The sequence below is a fragment of the Papilio machaon genome, chromosome Z (genome assembly GCF_912999745.1).
Source record: "Papilio machaon chromosome Z, ilPapMach1.1, whole genome shotgun sequence".
Lineage (NCBI taxonomy): Eukaryota > Metazoa > Arthropoda > Insecta > Lepidoptera > Papilionidae > Papilio > Papilio machaon.
In genome coordinates, this window is record NC_060016.1 from 8022778 (window position 1) to 8043214 (window position 20437).

A 20437-nucleotide genomic window follows, 5' to 3' on the forward strand; every position below is an offset into this window, starting at 1 on the left:
AATGTTTTGAGCCATAGTCAACCAAGCAGACCCAGTGTTTTTTGTTATATAAAAAGGTGGCAAACGAGCAAACGGCCACCTGGATTCGCCGAAATAGCTAGGCGACCGTTGCCCATAGACATCCGCAAATGCCTACCATTAATCAACAGAGAAGCTGACGCCCAGAAAGAGGATATTTCCCCTTCCTGTGCGTCCCCTCTTCCGCCAAATCTACTTCCCCTTTCCTAATTAGAAAAGGTTGGAAAGGGAAGGAGGACTAATCAGACTACCACACACATCAGACGGAACGCGGAATGGCTTCTTTTATGATGATGATTATTTTAATAAAATAAGTGTAACAAAGTAGTAAGTGTAAAAAAGTATGTCTCAGTATGTCTCTCAAATCTGTCGTAAAACGTTGTTAAGTATTTTGTATTCAATATATTCATTAAAAATTATAAACTAAAGTTAAGGCTTTGTTCGTATGGAATTCAACAACGTCATGCATGACTTTTTACGTTTGTCGCAGTAGTTAACACAGCGCGCCGGCAAAGACATTCTCGACGCTCGTAACTTTTAAACTATTTATTTGAATAGTTTAAAATTTGCGGATTTTTGGACTAGATGGTAGACGGAACGTATTTATATTTAACTAGGCATATTAATTAGCGCTTTGATATATGACTAGGGTATGAAAAGTAAAAATGTAGTTTTGTTGAAGTTAAAGTTGATACTCAGTATGATTTTCTCTAAGTCTGTATAGTACAATTTTTTTCAGGGAAAACATTACGTATAAATGTAACAAAGTCTATATCAATATATGCGATGGAGAAAACATTCAAGTTAATTTATTTTGTTTTTATGGTAAAATTAAAGCAGATTATTATTTGAAATTCACTAATATTTTTGCTATTATTCCTATTAAAATCGAGCAATTTGCTAGAATATGGTTCATGACAATATTCGAATTTTTCAACCGTTATCGTGAACCTTATGATCAGATGTCCATACGATATTATATCTGTTCGCTTCATATTTATAAATAATGTTGATCCAAAGAGCTTTTTTCGACTTATTTTATTTCCTTCATAGTGATTTTCCCCATATTCACCCTTCAATACGCCTGAAATAGATTGCATATTGTCTGCTTGATGGGAATCTGACCGCAACCCCGCATACGTCCTGCGTACATTCAATACAGTACAATCTTGTTCATAAATCAATTTAACTATGTTATGAGAGACTTTGTTGTATGTCGTGTAACCGTGTTATAATCCGAGACAAAATAATCTGACCCAGTGCTTATTAAAGCATAATACAAGACCCAGAGCTGGGCATTAACTCGTTAATCCGTTAATCGTTAATTAACGAAGTTAACATTTTGCTTAACGGATTAACTTTTAAGTTAACTTCAAAAAGTGTTAACGCTTTTGTTAACTTCCGTTAAACTCAACTTCCGTTAATAAAAGTCCGTTAATCGTTAAATTAAAAACTTGGAGACGTGCTGTCATCTTGTTTAAATTACGTGCCACGCCATGCTCCTAAGTTCAACTATGTTGGGCGACTGTCGGCGACTCGAATGATGAACGAACGAGTTGATAATTGATATATGTGAAGTTCGCGTGCAACTTTGATGCATCAGGGCGTCCGGGAAAGACGTGACCAAAAGGACAAAATCAAAAGAAGGTTCGAAATAGTATATTTCAGTACGAGTATATAAAAGCACGAGTATGTAATACACACACCGAACATTCCGAACGCTCTTCGTCCCTGCAATACGCCACTTTTTGAACAACTGTATTAAATCAATTTTTTACTAATGCTTTTTCTTTAGTTTTTTCAAACTCGTGCGTTCTCTTTCCCAACTGTCAAAATCATGTCTGTTAAAAAAACCAACCACGAAGTTTTTACACAAAAATTGAACATTGAAGTTTTTATGATACATGCAAATATTTCTAGAAAGAAGCTCCTAATTTGTTACAATATCAGATTTAATGATTTGATTCAATGAATTAGGTTATATTTCATTTTATTTCATCTCATTAAATTTCATTTTCATTTTATATCAATAAAAATAATCTACTGAAGACTTGGCTGTTTGGGCATAGTTCCCTTTGCCTACCCAGAATGGGTGAAGAAAACAAAAAAATCTCTGTTCATATTGCTTTACGGTTGGCGCCATTTTCCAAACATTTTTCTTAGTTGAGTTTGTTGTATTTTTATTATTTTATTAAATTGCTTCATTTTTTCGCAACTGTATTAAAAATAGTTGTTTAGTACACGTGGGAAACTGTCATTACAACTTGTTCCAACTGTCAACCCTTACCTTCGGCTGCGCCTCGGCTCGGGTAGACATTTGTCGGAACTCTTTGAAATGACAGGCTTTCCGCACTCGTAATGAAATATACTATAATGCATTCATACTTGTCTCTAATACTAATGTGTACATTCTATAAATGTTTAGTCAAATTACAATTTTAAAAAAGTGTCGCCACAGTAAGTGTGAAATTAGTATGTATATTTTGGTATGGTTAACTGTTAACGATTAACTTTAACTTGCGTTAAATTTTCGAGAATTTAACGCTTTAACGATTAACGAAGTTAATTTTTTAATTAACGAATTAACGATTAACGAAGTTAACTTTTCGATTAACTGTGCCCACCTGTGACAAGACCTTATTTGCACCTCCTTGTAATTGTACAATAAGTGCCACAACATTATCGTTGAATTGTAACAGCAGTTGACTGCCGACTCTTGACTTGTGAGTTATTTTCATAGTTAGATATAATCTGACGGAATTAACTATGATCATACTCTCACAATTTGTCAACTATAGCAGTAAATAAAATCTATAAAAAAAAGTTGTCAATTCCTAACATGTTTTCCTCCACTCCGGGGAAATCAAGTTTAAAACTCGTCATAACTTACATCGAGTTTTTAAATTGAAAGAGATTAATTTCCCTAAAAAACGTTAAAATTAAGAGCCCTCGAATCATCGCATCATTTTTTAACACAATTATTGCATATTATTATAATATTACCTTAAATATTATATATACATACATTACTATATAAATATATATAGTAATGTATGTATATAAATTGGTATATAAAGATACCTGTAAAGTGTGAAGGTAGTAACTACAATATTTTGGAATACCAATAAAAAAGCGTAAGTTGACTCAGCTACACTTTGTAACTAGAAGATTTAAATATATAATAAATGATTCGTACTTTCTTTCAAGAATGAGCAAAGATAGTTACAATATCCTAATATGTTTAATAATGTGGGTATGACAATTTTGTATCCTTTTAGGTTTACACGATGCTCTGCGTAATTTCCCAGTTCCAAGAATACCTTGCTGGCCGCGGTACTGCCGCTTTCGACTCCAACGACCGTGTAAGTATGGATAATTTATTTTTACGAAGATAAAATGAGGCGAATGTTAAGAAAGAAAAAATAATTCAGGTAAATCTATCCGTCTTATTATAAAAATATTAATTTTAATATAAATAGTATAAAGAATACTGATTATTCATTAACTTACAGAAATATTATGGGCCTATGAATAAGAAATACTTAGACAGTGTTTCAATTACATTTTATCTTAAACTATGTCAACCATTTTATCGCACGCTGATGTTAGACATTAATGTTATTGTGGTAAATATATTATACATATTTAAGGGTAAAACAATGTTTTTTATAACCACTTCGACGTCCGTAATATCAATTAGCGGCGGTCAAAGTGTTGAAACACGTGTTGAACTAGACAGCGCCTAACTGTATTTCTTTGACTAAAGCAGTTAGTATTAATATATTAATTTAAAAAAACTATTAAAATTTGGACTTTCTAATGCAATCTGATACTGACTTTAATGAGGGAATATCTCTAATACATTAACTTACATTAGAATATTAACAAGAACGTAATAACTCTAAATACTGCTATTTACTTTTGCCTTTGCCGATTCAAAAAAAAACTTCTTTCTGCAGTAACAAAATAAAGCTTTAATACAAATTTGCTTTCACATCATTAAGACGCATGTTTAATCTATTAACTGGCGCTTTCGTACGTAATGAGTATTACAACAAAGTATTTTAAAACTATATTTTTAACTAGCTGCCGCGCGGAATTAAAAAACACTTAAAAAGTAGCCTATGTGTTCTTTCAGTCCATGTTTTTCATCTGTACCAATTACCATCTACTCTGTACCAAATTTCATCGAGATCAGTTGAGCCGTTCTGGAGATACCTTCTTACAGAAATCCATCCATTTAAACATTTTCATTTATAATATTAGTTTAAAATTAATAGCTTTTTTAAAATGAGACGGATTAGTTTTTTTTAAATGTAGTCTACATTAACATATATTCACTTTCGATGGGTTAAATTTATATGAAGCATAAAGACTTTTCAGCCAAATAGATAATTATTCCAGCACTCCTTAAACATTTTATATCAAATTAATAATGTAGTATATCTCAAATTATGATAGACCATAGTTTGATATGGAGACAAAAACTCTCTCGAAGTACCTGCATAAATTTCTAATTTAAAAACACTTATCTCGTGGAAATATAACCAATAGATGGTGTGTTTTATCCAAGTTTAACCACTATTCTAGAATCGATAATTGATTTTTTTCATTTTTTTATAAAGTTTTTTGTCATTTTGTTATTATATTGTTATTATAGTTAATGATAACACTAAGGAAATTTACACCAAAAAAAATAATAATTACGAAGATCTTTTTTCGCCACACTTTTCTTGTTCCTGATTAGATATCTATTGGTTATATATCTATATTTTGTCCCGTAAAAATAGGTGGTCTTTAAAATAGGATATTTTATATAACATGTACTTTTGATTTGTTTATAGTACATCTTTAGAGTTCGCCGTCATACAAGAGAGACGGCTCTCTAGTAAGCATAATTTACGCATACAAAAATGTATATGTTCTATATTTTTTGTTTATATTTTTTAAATTAATCCAACTGGCAATATAACAATCGGTGAAACTTAATGTATCCTTCGTTTTGATTAATAGCCTAAATTAAGTAAACAGGGGCATGTCTTTAAGAAATGGCGACCCAATTTGACTTTTTTTAGTTATTTTCTCAAAATTGTTAGTTAAAATAAGGATATCTAATGCTTTGTAATAATTTAAAAAAAGAGTACTTTGCCGCAAATATTTTGATATTGGAATTTGGTAAAGCATAATGTTATTATTGCACATTAATTTTAAAATCTAGACCATGTTGGATTGATTTAATTAAAGTATATACTCATATATACATCAACACATATGAGTATATATATTAAATTAATGTATATATATATTTATTTATATAAACGTGTATCTATATATCCTTAAAATTATTTTGCTAATTACAACTCAATTTAAGTTTTTCTTCAATGAATGTGAAATTACTATTTATTGTTTTATTTGCATTTAAAGTTGTATGTAGTTAGAGATTAGAATTAGATTATACGAACCTCGATGCTTCCCAAGACTTATATTCAGCCTTGCAGTACTGAAAGTTTGTACGAGGATACAGCTTAAAAGTTCACAATGTTTTTTATACTTTTTATTGTAATAAAATACGATTCTGTAAAACAAAGCTAAAGTAAAAAAAAAACTCATAGTGAATATTACTATAAAGAAAATAATTGAAAATTTGTGTAAAAAGATGTCTGCGAAGAATTGTAATAGAAAAGAGCTTAAGTATAATTAAATTTAGTTACTTATTGATGGAATGTAAAGGTTATTTAGCATTGAGGCTCGTATAGCGATAATATTTGGCGAATTAATTATATTTAATCTATCTTCGTAGCATCAATAAATATATATTAAACATTTCTGTTCAAATTAAAGTAAAAACACAGAAATGATTTTTCTGTCCAAGACAATTTTGGTAACGTTACAAAATAATCAAAAACAATAAAGAACTACCTATATATACAAGGACATAGCTATTTAACGACACGAGAGGATTGTGCAGATGTTTGTTTTTTTTTTACAAATATTCAAAAAAATATGAATAAAGACAAATAATTACCAATTTCCAATTCAGATTTGATGATATAAAGTGAATTGTATACTAGTTTAATATCTTAAACTTTTAAATGATTATACTTTCTAATTGACGCGCAAAACAGTCAAATTAAATACTTGCATCCAAATAATTGCTACGAGATAGATTAATTTGTTATGATGATGTTAAATACAACAGTATTTATACTATAGATACCGAAGTGATATAAGGATTACTATACTAGAGTATAAATACTGTAGTATTAGGTTATGTAGGTTATAGTTGTAGAACATTTAATCGTGTAACAATGCGTAGCTCGCGTCGGTGCAATACACGGCGACGGCCCCACTCACCACTACCACGAGTTCGGCACCAAGTGGCCGTCGTCGATCTGCTGGCAGACCAGTACCGAGTCGATGCGATCCCGAGGAATATTCCGAGGTCCCAACGAAAATTGGTACGTATCAGAGTTCACCGTATGATTTTTTTTTTATTAGGAGAAGAGGGAAACGATGTCATCGCCTAATATTAATTATCATAACGCTCGCCTTTCGCAACACCAGAGGAATTGCAAATGTTGCCAACCTTTAAGGGTATATATACCTGTTGTTTCAAGAACAAAAAATGAATGTATTCAAGAAATATGTTTCAAAAACACTACATACCTATAGACTAAAAGAAAACATATTACTGCACTAACAAACTGTTTACAAATATTCTCAATGTTTTAGGATTACGTATATACTATACGTACACGTATACTATACGTACGTATTTTTGTTGCCAGCTTCCGTACTTTCAAAGACGTCTCGCTCGACAGTAAAGAAACACGTACAGTTCCCCGATGATCGGAGCTGTATTGAAGAAACTACTGAAGCACCGCCAACTGTTGAAGAAAAACCTGGTAAGATAGTAGGCATAGGAATATATTCATATTTATACATAGCGAGATTAGGCAAACTAGTTTTTTTGCTTAAAATTTTTAATGTGGCAGAATAATTACCCCATTCTCCTAAAACCGTTACCTAAAACGAGGATTTAGTCGGAAAATATTTAATCAATACCAGTTGTTCCATAGTGAGGAATAGGAGAGAATTTTTGGAATTTTGAGACATTTTCGATATATTTATACTAAGGATAAGAGATTGCAATAACCCGTAGGTTTTAGGAAAAGATCAAGGGGTAAGACGTTCAACGACGCTTTGATGTCGACGACGAGTTGGCATAGGAAGTGTTAAAGTATAAGATTTGAAAACAGCGCCGTCTATTTTTGTGCAGAAGCACGTGTAATCAGCTCTTTGTGGATGGAGCTGGAGACGGAGGCGCCTCCGCCGGAACGCTGACGGCGGCGCAGCGAGCAGTACTATCGGCCGGTGTCGCGCGCGCGTCTCGAACGCCGCAAGATGTCCGCCGCCGGTGTACCGCCCGCCGATACTGACACCAAAGACTCATATCTATAGTCAGAGCAAGGATTGTGATCGAAAACATCTTATATCTTTGTTTCAATCATTCATTCAAAGATTACCATCAATCCAAATTAACATCACAAAAATTTATCATCACAAATAATTATTTTAAGTTTCAATTATTTTATTACATTAATTATATAAGTATTTATTTACATTTATTTGAATCTTTAATAACATTTCTTTAACTTAAGCTCTCTTTATAATTGTGGTTTGTGTCCTGAAATTCCCACATTTTAATACGTAGTAACAAAACTACCTTCGTATAACATGGGACAATAACAAACCTATTAAGAAAGAATATCTTTTAACATTATCTCAATTATTTGATATTCAGTTAAATTCAAAATTATGAAATCATTTGGAGCCTTAAGGATAATTAACATTTTTTTATTTCCAATTTTGTACTTGACAAAATTTTATAAAAAAAAAACAAATTTTTCAAAAAAATAGTTTTTTTTTTTTAAGTATAACAAAACGATTTATAAAGATATCCTAAAATTGTATATTTTTGTATGAAGCAAGCCAAAAATATTTTGGGAAGTGTTTTGGCAAAGCCAATTTTGGTACAAAAGAAGTAACAAAATTAAAAAAAAAAGTTTTTATCCATTTTTCGTTTCCAGTAAAGTAATATAAAGTGAAAAAAATAAATTCACAATTATATAGTTTAGGCGATTTTAGAGTACGTACAAATAAAGAGCGCTTTAGATTTCACTGTAAAAAAAAAATAAAAAATAAAATACAGTACAAAAATAATGTAACAGAACTGCTCTAAATAAATTAAATTTTAAATTATATACATCTAATATTCATTACCAGTATATATTTACCATTTTTTTTTTTCAGTAAATTTTATTTTATATTCAACTTGCAAGTAAGCTAACATCACTTGATCTCAAATCTAGTCTCATTATTTTAATCATTCACATCACAGTATTTGGTGACATTCACGCATTTTAAATCGTTTTCGGCGATTCATTTTTTCTCTAAAATAGATTTCATATTCGATTAAATACAAATTGCTTGAGGTGTCAGAAAATGTTAAGGAATGTTGAAAATAAGTTATATTACAATATATTTATTGATATTATAACTAATTTTCAAAAGAGATTTGTAAGCTTCAGTAGTTCGGATGCATCTTTGGTTCAAAGACGGGATGTACGTGTAACTTTTTTACAGGACAGGGTAATTAAAGCTTAGTCGTTTGTACGAATAGACTGTCAAAGGGTTTCATATTGGACCCTGGGTAGTAATTGATTGGGGGCCATTGATTAACTTTTCAGTTATATATGAGCCCCGAACTGGCCGTTTTACTTTACCTTTGGTTGTGGGTGTCGCGAAAGTTCATGATTCCCCGACCGCATTTATAAATAGTTTGACGGCAGAAAAGAATACGACAAGCATTATTATCTTGTACTGTACCAGAAATTAAAATTTTTCTCTTACTTAATGTTCGTGACGATTCCTCACGCTTAAGTGACCCCGCAAACATTAGTGGTTTAATAATTAGATGTTTCAAGTTCGATTACATAATCGTTTTATAAATGTAAGATTTACCAATGCAAAATTTTAAAAAATCCAAAAAAAAAACAATTACTTTTAATTTGCTTAAATTTTTAACTTAGCCTATTAAAAGGCACTAGAGATTAAGTAACAAACTCACTGTCTTAGGTAAGCGACGGAATACGGCGCCATTCGATACGACACAATCCGACGCGACAAGATGCGATTGCGCATATAACGCGACCATTTACGAATGTGACGTAAACATAGATTGGCGTCGCATTATGCTTTTGTCGCTTGCTTTCGACATTGGGTAATAAATATAATCATATTACTCACATATTAAAGACATTTTAAAATTATATCGTAGATGTTAAAGAAATTTCAAATTATGTGTTTAATGTTTGAGAATTTTTAAATAATATTGATGTTTTAAAATCAAATCTTGATGTGTACGAGTAAGAAACGAATATAAATTAAGGCACTTTTAAAATTCTAATGTTATATCGTAGATTTAGTCATTTTAAAAATTATATTCACGTTATTTCGATCGTAGAGTAGAAGAAATGTTAAAACGTAGTTTCCTTTTGAAATATATTGATGTTTAGGAGATAGGGTTACTTATTTGCATATATATACTATTGGAAAATATTGTCATCATCAGCCCACTATACGCCTATAGTCAACCGCGCTGGCCCTTTTTTTTTCTTCGCAAATATGTACAGGTTGCATCACGATGTTTCCCTTCACTATAAGAACGTCGAATAGATTTCAATTGAAAAACACATCGGTAGATGGCGGCCGAACCCAGGACCTGCAGATTACAAATCAAGTGCTTAACCTCTGAGCCACCGATGCTTAATGCTTAGAAATATTGTATTGCTCAGATATTAATGAATGATAATTCAAATCAAATTGTATGTTCTGTTTATAAATTTCAATAAAGCTTCAGCCCGTATTTTTCAATTGTTTTATTTAAAATTCCTTCTCTCTTTACAGTAAATATCGAAGAATACTCCTTGCTTATATTACACAGTGACATTGATTCAAAATAATCACCACTATATTCTGCATGACTGCAGACTCTACTTCTTATTTTTATTAATTCAACTTCGTCTCTACGACCGTAGACAATACGAAGACAAGATAATTGATCAACAGATAAAAAAATAAAAATATTTGAACAACATACAATAATATAGTGAAAAACATATAAAATTCTAAAACTATTATAAAACAATAAACTAACACATCTGAAAATATGGCTAATTGATAAATTCTCCGATGTTAAAAGTTACACAAGAAGTTGTTCTCTCTGAAGTTTAAATGAGACTTGATCGTCGTCGAGTTTGCCGCTAACTTTTGTAATATGTTTTTAAAGAGCTTTGCCCTTAAGCGTCTTTTGATATTACTAAACGAAAGGACCGGACCTATATATTCAGCAAGTATTATCTATGAAATGTACTCAGCTAGTAATGTTAATAGTACTTAGTAATTCCAAACCTATAATACTTCTCAGGAATTCTAAACTTATTGCGCAACGCTAATATTACTTCCATGCATTCCCGAGTACTCTCTGACTACCTAAGCAACCACCTACATCAGAATTAAGATGAAATAGTTAACTACTTAAGTACAATAATACCTACCTTTTTTATGACAGAGGCGAGAGTAAAATATAAATATTTAAAAAAAAACCACGCATACACAAAAAAGCTAATAATAACAGCGTAATTTACTAAAAGCAATCTTAGCACGTGTAAGTAATTCAAATGATTAGCTAAGTGTTTTCAAACAATTCAATAATTGTTGTTCTCGTGAGGAAATAAATTGACAGTAAATCTTAGGAATCCAACTTCCATGACAATGACTCTCGTATATATAATTAGGCTCATTCAGTTCGAGCACTCAGAGATAAAAACTTTATAAAGTTGGATTGAATTTATAAAGACGCTTTATTTATATAACGAAGTAAGCTTGGGAACTGCAATTTGAATACAAGTTTTGTATTGAAATAAAAATAATTTTAATAAGGGCCAAATAAGAATAGGCAAGTTGGACTAAGTTAAAGAAAGACTTTCCACAAATTATTACATTTAAAAGAAAGTATTTCACTTTATTTATGAAACAATTGATTTTTTAAACAATCAAATTGAATACTTAATTTTCTTCCTCTTTGTTTCGTAAGGACACAATTAATATAATAATAAAAAAGATTATTTAGTTCCTTATTATTTGAACTTTATCAGTTGTGTAAAACTATCATATATATATATATATATATCTCAACATTATACACATCAACAAAGATGCGTTTAATTGTGAGAATATCGATGGAGAATCTTTCTGCTACAAAAAATACAATGAGCATGTTTTCTCTTAGTTCATTTACATTAAAATGTACTGACACCTATTCTACATGAAAACAATGATACTTTTGACGTAGCTTTTTATTTTATTAATATTACCTAATACTTTTACGACATAAAAAGCACAAGTGTGGACTAGATGAATGCAAAAAGTACTAACCTACTTTTGCGATTTTAAACGAATAGCTACAAATTAAGCTTTAAATTGCAGTGCGTTTTCATTGAAATAAAATGAAATTGCAAACCAAACTACGCTTTATCGTAAAATAATTGCAAAACTGAATTCAATTTCTGAATTTTATTTGAATAGTTGGATGATAGATTCGATTTTAATTATGTCATCTTAACTGGTGCTACAAATAGACTCCGATATCCGATGCGGATATTGCATGCAACCACAATTGACAATATGAACTTGGACCACAGGTACTACATATTGTCTACTCTATTGTTTGTATTGTAATAATTATTGTAATAAACATGTTATTAGTACCATCAAGATTCTATGGATTTAAGTATTATTATTCTTTCAAAGCACGAAATAATTTTAAAAATTATTGCATTAACTTCGGTTAAAATCAATTATAACCTTATCTTACTTAATATACTATATTATACGTGCATTCGGATGGATGGATTTTATTTACCACTTAACTTCAGAAAGGCTTAACGGACCTGGAGTCATTTTCTAACAGAGAAATGAATTACAGTCTGGATTAGCTCATACGCATTTATTAATTAAACACGGACAATAGCTTGTAATATAATATTATGTTCTGATGATTTTTTATATTATAAAGTTGCAAACGATCAAGCGGCCACATGACCGCTGCCTACCTTTAATCGACGAAGGAGGAGACGTACAGAAACAGAATATTTACTATACCACTCCTCCATCAAATCCACTTCCCCTTCGAATCATTTCCTTATAAGAAAAGGGAGGGGTGGGAAAAAGACTAAAATAAGACCTATATTATAATTGAAGCAATTAACTGTGTTTATAAATGTTGTTGTATAATTCTGTAGTATGTGGTTTACCAATATCATCGCTGATACACAAGGGTATTAGATAGCAGAGTGGAACTGTAATAACGACCACACACGCGAGGTGCAATTTATCGGAAGGGGATATCCTTTGAGCGCCCACGCTTTGTGCGTTAGCGGATCGGAACAGCTATCTTAGTAAAACTCTATTTATATTTCATATTAATATTCTAAACTTAAAGTATACCATTTTCATGTTTTTTCAATAAATATGAAAACCTATTATTTTTTTATTTCAACTAATATAATTGGCAACAATGTCGAGAGAATTATTGATTTTTCCAACACTAACTGCCTCTCTCGTGTCTCAGTCTTTAGTAGTCCCTCAGTATGATTTTCTGAGAAATCTACAATAAACTTATATTGAAACCGCGTCTAGTCGAATGGAAATTGAAAAGAAGATAGAAAACAATAACAAAACATCTTAAAACAGACTCAATATGTGAATCTCAAGTTATCTGGGTTCTGTGTTCCCTTCATATCAATGTGCTTTAGATTTGATATGATTTAAAACCGACAAGTGGCTGTTTAAAGAAAAATAAATCTTGATGAATTTTTAAAAATCCTAGTTTATATTAAAAGGGTTCTGTATTGACATTGACGCTTAATAAATAGCTAAAAGCATGCAGACAGTATTATATAAGATTAATTTATCTCCGTCTTTCATATTAAGTAAAGTGGCTCGAAATCTCATTTCATACACTTATCTCTTTAAATCGTTGTACAAAGTTTTTTTAAAACAAATCTTGCTTTAAAATGTACGTAAGTAGTTAATCTTAGAGTAATGGCAATTTTATACATGGATTGAATTTTCTTAACACTGATAGAATTATGAACAAAAATGGTAACAGAATTTTTGAACAAATTTTATTTTTCTATCTTTCGTCAGTAATTGATTTTATTATGTATCGTATTACTTAAATGGAATTTAAGTAGTTTTACATTAATAATTTATTAACATTTTTAAAATACATTGTATATTCTTAAAGTAAAATATATGAATATGAGTAATGGATTCAAAGGGTAGCTTATCTAAGGTTTTATAACACATAATTACGGTGCTAAAACTCTATTATGTTCAGATAGTGAAAACAGAAATTCTAACTTTTTCAAAATGAAAGGTGTAAATCATCTTTTTCTACATTTAACAGACATATTAAAATAAATACTAGGCACCTTACAGTGACTTTATTATGATAAATGAAAAAAAAAAAAACAATATGTTGTTGTCCGATGATCTTTGAAAAAAAGATATAAATAACTTTTTTTAAATTAAAAAACGTAATAAGTAGCATATGTGCTACATCTGTGCCAAATTTCATCAAGATCCATTGAGCCGTTCCGGAGATATCTTCAAACAAACATCTATCCAAACATTCGCATCTATAATATTAGTAAGAAGTAAGATTGTTTAGTTTAATATTACATATTTGTTTTAAAAGATAATTTAATTTTGTATTTACACCCAAATAGGGTGGGCGAAAGGTAGGCGGCCGGTTGTAATAATTAAACCAAAACATTAAGGTTTATTAAACCTTTTGCGCCGACCCTTCGTAAGTGGAATTAAGCCAGGGAGATGTTGATGATGATCAGTGTTGCTTCAGTGAAGTCCTGAGGTATAAGTTTTTTGGCAATGGAAGCTCACGATTACATTTTGACGATATGTTTAAAACTATTTCTAATAATATTCTAACAAGCAATCATATTAATTATATTCCCGCGAAATTTTACTTTATAAATAGCTATCACTCCAACTTTTCATTTTAATTAGGTGTCGTACTGAAAACGTCTGGTTGATTTGAGAATTGTCGGAATTTCATAATGACTCAATTTGACTTTACAACTTTCAGAGTGGAATTTAGATAAACCATAATTGAAATTGTAAAATATTTAAGATAGAATCAAAATAAAAAGAGATTTTTTTATGAATCTTTAAAATTAAAATACTATGCGTATTTTGCTAAGTTGCCATTCTAAAATAAATCAATGAAATATTAAAGGATTACGATACTGTTTACTTTTATATAATATCATCTGAAAAAGATGAACATAGCATATGATTTTTATATATTTATTGATTTTAATAACACCAGAGTTGAATGAAGATATCAGTATGAAGTTAAAAATATATAGGGCCTTGCCATAAAACACTTGTACAGTGTTTCAAATGCATTTTAGCTTAAACGTCAACCCTTTTAAACTGTGAATATCGCCCAGCACCGATTTTTGATAAATCATGGTTATTGAAACATTATTGTGCGGAGTCTTGCGAAATGCAATCTTTATTAATCAATAATTAGGTACTTAGACTGAACCTCATTATTGGTGATACATGTCGTCAATAATATAAATCAGCGGCGGTCAAAGGGTTAAACATGTATTTTAGAATAATACACAATACAGTGCGCCCTGACCGTAAGTTTACAAGGCCTTTAAATGACGACACGTGTTTCGAAAAACGTTTTACAATGCGGAGTTTAGCTTAATCTTACAAGTCACGAGTCATGAGCGTCGGTGGCTCAGGGGTTAAGCACTTGACTTGCAATCTGCAGGTCTTGGGTTCGAATCCCGCCATGTACCAATGTGTTTTTCGATTTTCGATTTACATATGTACATTTATCCCACGTTCTTACGGTGAAGGAAAACATCGTGATGCAACCTGCACATATCTGAGAAGAAATTCAATGATATATGTGAAGTCGACCAATCCGCACTGGGCCAGCGTGGTTGACTATGGCCTAGTCACCCCTAAATTGGGGTAGGCTCCGAGCCCCTCGGTGGGGACGTATAGTGAGCTGATGATGATGATGATTACATGTCACGTATATTACTGCAGATAGCTTACACAGCAACTATATCAATACTATATTGATTAAGGCATCTTGTATTGTGTTCAATGCCTACGGCTCTTATCATTCATACGTCAAGTGTCGAGCTGGCTGGCTAACTAACGGTATTGTAATGGAACTACCTATGATAGAGTTAAGATATGTCTCCACAAGTACTTCTGCAATTTCTCGTTACAACGCGTTTTCATAACGCATGCGATCTTCTATAATCCGTTACGCCATAAAATATCAAAAGCCTAGGCAAAGAGGTCCGAGAAGGATCTGACAATATTGACATTGGCCAGGGGCCTGCTTATGTGCTTTTGTACATTAGTTTCACTTTCACCTACCGAGCCAATTGCGTCGCATTATACACCTATGCGCTCAGCGCATGTTACTCGTTCGCAAGGGCTATTTCATGCTCAGTGGTTGCTGAATAATGCCCGCGCAACCATAGCATATGCAGGAAGTAAAGGTAATTTAAATAGAAAAGTGGTGTAGACACGACATATACGAAATTTATAGTAAAGCTTTAGAGATATTGTTAAAATGTTATTAATTTATTAAAATTTTAACTGTGAATTTCAACTGTCGTAGCACATGCTCGTAGAGTATAAGAACACTATTGTTATCTCTACTATTTTCAAAGAGGAAGAGAAGGATGGTAATATTATTGTGACAAGTACTTAAGGATTACAAAGATTTCTACGAACGTGAAGTTGGAATAAAAATCCTGTGAATATTTTTCGCCAGTTCCAGTTAGAGGTATTAGGCCGTAGAGATAATGATCTTAATAATATACCCAGAATACGTCTTGATATAAACGTACAAATAATCATATGGAGTATCTCGTAGCTAAAAATGTGAGCAATACTTGGAATGTATTTTGTACATATTTTTTAGAAACAAAACACGAGTGATTGATGCTGTAATGACAGGGATGACAATATATTTTACACAGAAATTTTGGTCTCAGAAACCAACGGTCAATGGAATAACGTTTCTTTCACCTCTACTGTCGTATATATGATATGATTTAAATACACTCCCAGGCGACGATTCAAATGCATGAAATGTTGATCGGGGCCCGACGCCTTACTTCCACTGGATTGTATTTCAAAACTTGATCATCGTAAGTATAACACTACATATATTATATAACTTCGTTAATATGTTTTACGAATTCACATTAACTCTATCATAACAATAAAAATTCGAAAGGAAATTGGACTCAGCGGGGGTAGAGACTTATAGGAAGGGGAAATATTATCTTTCTGTTCGCATCCTCTGTGTAGGCAACGCATTGATACCATTAACATGTTTGGAGATGGCTATGCAGCGATTGCTTCACTATTTTTAAGAAATCAGATTGCAGCTTGCACTTTTGTTAGCTTAGATTTAAAAAAATAATATATGAATTCAATAAATTCTAAATATGTATCTTAAATCACTCACAATAATCGACAACGATATCCATGTATGTAACATTGAATATCCACTACAAAACATATATATGTACAAAAACATATCACACAGAACAATCGAATGCCTGAACAAAACGAATGATTTACCACTGGAAACTTACAGTAAGCGAATTGTGTAAGACTGGAATGCTAGCCATAACAAAAATTTGCCGTCAGTCTCTGTAGGTAAATAGATTCAATAACGTGAAAAAAGTGCACAGTCGATGTCCACGCAACTTATTTGAAATGAGAATAGAGGGCATTTTTTTATTAGTCTGCTTTTTAGAATTATGCATATAAAAAATTTAAAAGTTGGTATTTTAGTTCTTTCAAATTAATTAAATATATCATCTTCAGCGAGATCCATGCAGCTGTTCTGACAAACATCCATCCATCCATCCAGCTAAATATTATCATTTAAAATATTATTAAGATTATGCAGTTCAATAACACATTTGAGGATCACGGTTCAGGTTATGAAATAACCTGTTTATTTTTATAAAATGTTGATCGATTCGAAATATTTTTATTATTATTTATAAGATAAAAGATACGAAGTAATAGCTTGTTGGAAATACGGACAATAATAAGTTTTGAGATTTAAAAAAGAATAATTGAGATAATGGCTATGAGCCACATAATACTAAATTACATCGACTCGACTAATTTGTTATAACAACGGACGGTAGTAATAAGAACAAAATATCAACGTCTAACTCGTTCCGTGTGTCTATAATTTTTACTAATTACTAACTCTCAAAGTATTAAAATTGGTCAAGCCACCTACAGGTGGTTATAAAGGACCGAACGTGTGGAAAAACACTTAAGTATTCCCGAGCACGTCATTATATTCCTTGCAGTCTAGCCAATACGTAAGCTCTCATTCATCAATAACATTATCACACATACGGACGCATTTATAATGCTTTACGGAGAAAAAGTAATAGAGATATATCCACTGGGTACAAGATTTTAAAATGCATCGAGTTCTCGAGATATATTCTTCAGATAATCCCATAAGTATTTTATCAATAGTGAACACCAGGAGAAAAGTACGATGTACATAAATTCATTGTGAAAAACTTAATCGTACCCTTTCATCAAATCAACATGTGCAAAATAGTTAACATCTATGTTTTATAACTAATAATGCAGTAAAAATTAAATTTTTGTGTTAAGAAATCACTCACAAAAACATTTTTTTCCTCGTTTGGGAACAAAACAGTCACAGAATCAAGTAATACAAAAAAACAATACAGAAAAAAAGTCTTTAGCTATAATTATTCCAAGAAAGGAAAGAATTCAAAGAATTTCAAAAAATCGATACGAACAAGCTATTACTGGAAGTCTGATATTTCGCGTGAACAATCTGCTTGTTTTGTCTTGTTTTGTATTCATTACATCGTATTAGGGAAGAAGGCACGAAAGGACACCTTTCACAGCACGAATATTGATACTGTGGCAAGGTCTTTGGAGTTTACTAAACATGTTTATGTATTACATTATATTCGTTCCCGGTCGAAAATTTATGGACTCAAAATCTGATAAAAAGGTGCACTGTGTGACGAACACAAAATAATGTGTACGTGATTTTGATTTCTATTAGGCTTCCTTAAAAATTGTGTTGTGCGTCATAAAACTAACAGTTTTATATTCAACTTTTACATAAATTTTACTTGCTAACATTGAGGGAAAGCTTTTTTTTTTACAAAATAAATTATAGAGTAACTCTGTGTATTGAAATAGGTACCCCTATTCCATATACAGTTCGTTGTTCACTGAATGGATAGAAATTCAACTGACCTGGAAACAAGTCGTCAAACGAAGTCGTCAAACGCTGCTGTCCAATACGTTGGTATCCACTATTCATTAGTATACGAGCTTTCGTAGTACGCGAACACGTAATCAAACTATGTTTATCAATAATCTAATATTATAATTAATTAATTGCAAGCAGATTATTGATAGAGCGCTGATTTCTACTTTTCTTACTGCACATGTTTGGAGCATAACGTTTCCTTTTCATATAGGAAAAGGATGGGAAGAGAAAGAGGACTAAAATTAGGCCTACGACGCGCACACATATTGGACGAAACGCGGAATTCCTTCCACTCCACGCCTGTCTTCTGTGTGGTCTAGGTACTGCTCCCGGAGAGCCGGCCCATTCGTGCAACAGATGTTGTTGTTATTGGCGTCTACCACTGTTAAAGTAACGTCCTTAACGACAACTTAATGAATCTGAACTTAAATTCTATCATAATACGATGATATTTTATGTATATACAAAGGAGAGACAAGATACTTTTACAAATTTAAAAGCAAAAATCAAAAGCTTAGTAATTAAGAAATCGCAAAACGTAATTAGAATAGGCAGTTGTAGATTTTATTAGCACTAGTTAAAATTTATTTCTTTTAAAAACACGAAATAATTTCGAACCTAAAAATCTAGTTGTTAGGTTTATTTTGCATTGGCAAATTTAAGTTTAATACGCTAAGTACATTGCTAAATAGTCTATGAGGTGTCAAAGTTCTTTGGCACTTAAAAACAGTAGTTCATAGTCGAAGCCATTTTAGAATATCTTCGCTTTGTATATTTAAGAATCTGGCACCTCTTAATTCGTTTGGCTTCAACTATTACTTCGTATAATTTGCCATTAAAAATTATTTTTATAACGTCTGTTTATTTTACTAAATTGGAAGAATTAATACAAAATAATAAATCTTTCATCGTTTAATAGATACTGTGCAAAATATCAGAAATAAAATTACGTGGAATAGTCATAAAAGTCAAGTGTTTTCGTTCCAATATAAATCGTCTAGACGAGAAGAATATCCCACTGATACGCCTACCTGCAACAATACAAAGATTCAAAGAAAAAAAATTTTAATTTAATTTAATTTTATTAATTTTTTTTTTTTTTTTAATTTATTTAATTTAATTTTTTTAAATTAATTTTTTTTTTAAATAGAATAAAATGTCTGAAGAAGGTTTTAGTGTTCAAGTGGCATATACATTTTTTATAAACAGATAATAATCGTTTTGTGTTATAACATTAGAATACTTATAAAGGTAATTGTTGGAATAACTAAAATGAAACACTTATTTCGTTCTTGCGATTCATTTAGACTAGATATTTTTCACATATTTCAAAAAGTAAACAATAGACGAAATAAATTAGAAAAAATAAAGTGTTTGATTTTTTTGGTTTGAATATATACTCGTATTCTTTTGTATTAAGCCTCTTTGCTAAATCCTTGACAGTAATATTTTGACTTTTATTGACATATTTTTTAAAGAAAATGCCACATGTCTTTAAAATTATACATGTAAAAAAATAATTAACAATTTAACTATTAATGAACACACAAAAAGTCATTGAAATATTAAGTCTTTTTAATTATAGTTGCAATTTAAAGCAAGCCAAAAATTTTATTTTCACTCCCGATTTATTGGAGCGAAAATACATGACCTGTACCACTGACGTGTTTCCCGTAGCAACTGTTCACAGTCGTTTAATGGAAACATACCTTGTATCGTGAATTCGTTATGATTCATCGAATATAATATGCAATAATTAATTTCCCATGTATTGTTCCAGTGACCCAAATATAACTTAATAATGAGGTATTGTATTTAAATTTAAACTCAATTTATTCAATTTAATTTAATCACTCGTATCTTTAAAAAGTGACATTTTTAAAAGGTAATTTAACATCCACATCCATATGAAAAACTCAACATAGG

The 20437-nt window shown here is 31.1% G+C and overlaps 1 protein-coding gene across 1 annotated transcript in view; it reads left to right on the forward strand.

The window, feature by feature from the left end:
* Positions 1-7578, forward strand: part of LOC106717188 — a 29938-nt gene extending 22360 nt beyond the window's left edge. Inside the window, exons 7-10 of the mRNA XM_045686215.1 lie at positions 3297-3380; positions 6335-6476; positions 6807-6923; positions 7298-7578. Of these exons, the coding sequence (XP_045542171.1) occupies positions 3297-3380; positions 6335-6476; positions 6807-6923; positions 7298-7362 (408 nt within the window). The 3' untranslated portion in view covers positions 7363-7578. The remainder of the gene's footprint in view (positions 1-3296; positions 3381-6334; positions 6477-6806; positions 6924-7297) is intronic.
* Positions 7579-20437: the final 12859 nt, after the last annotated feature.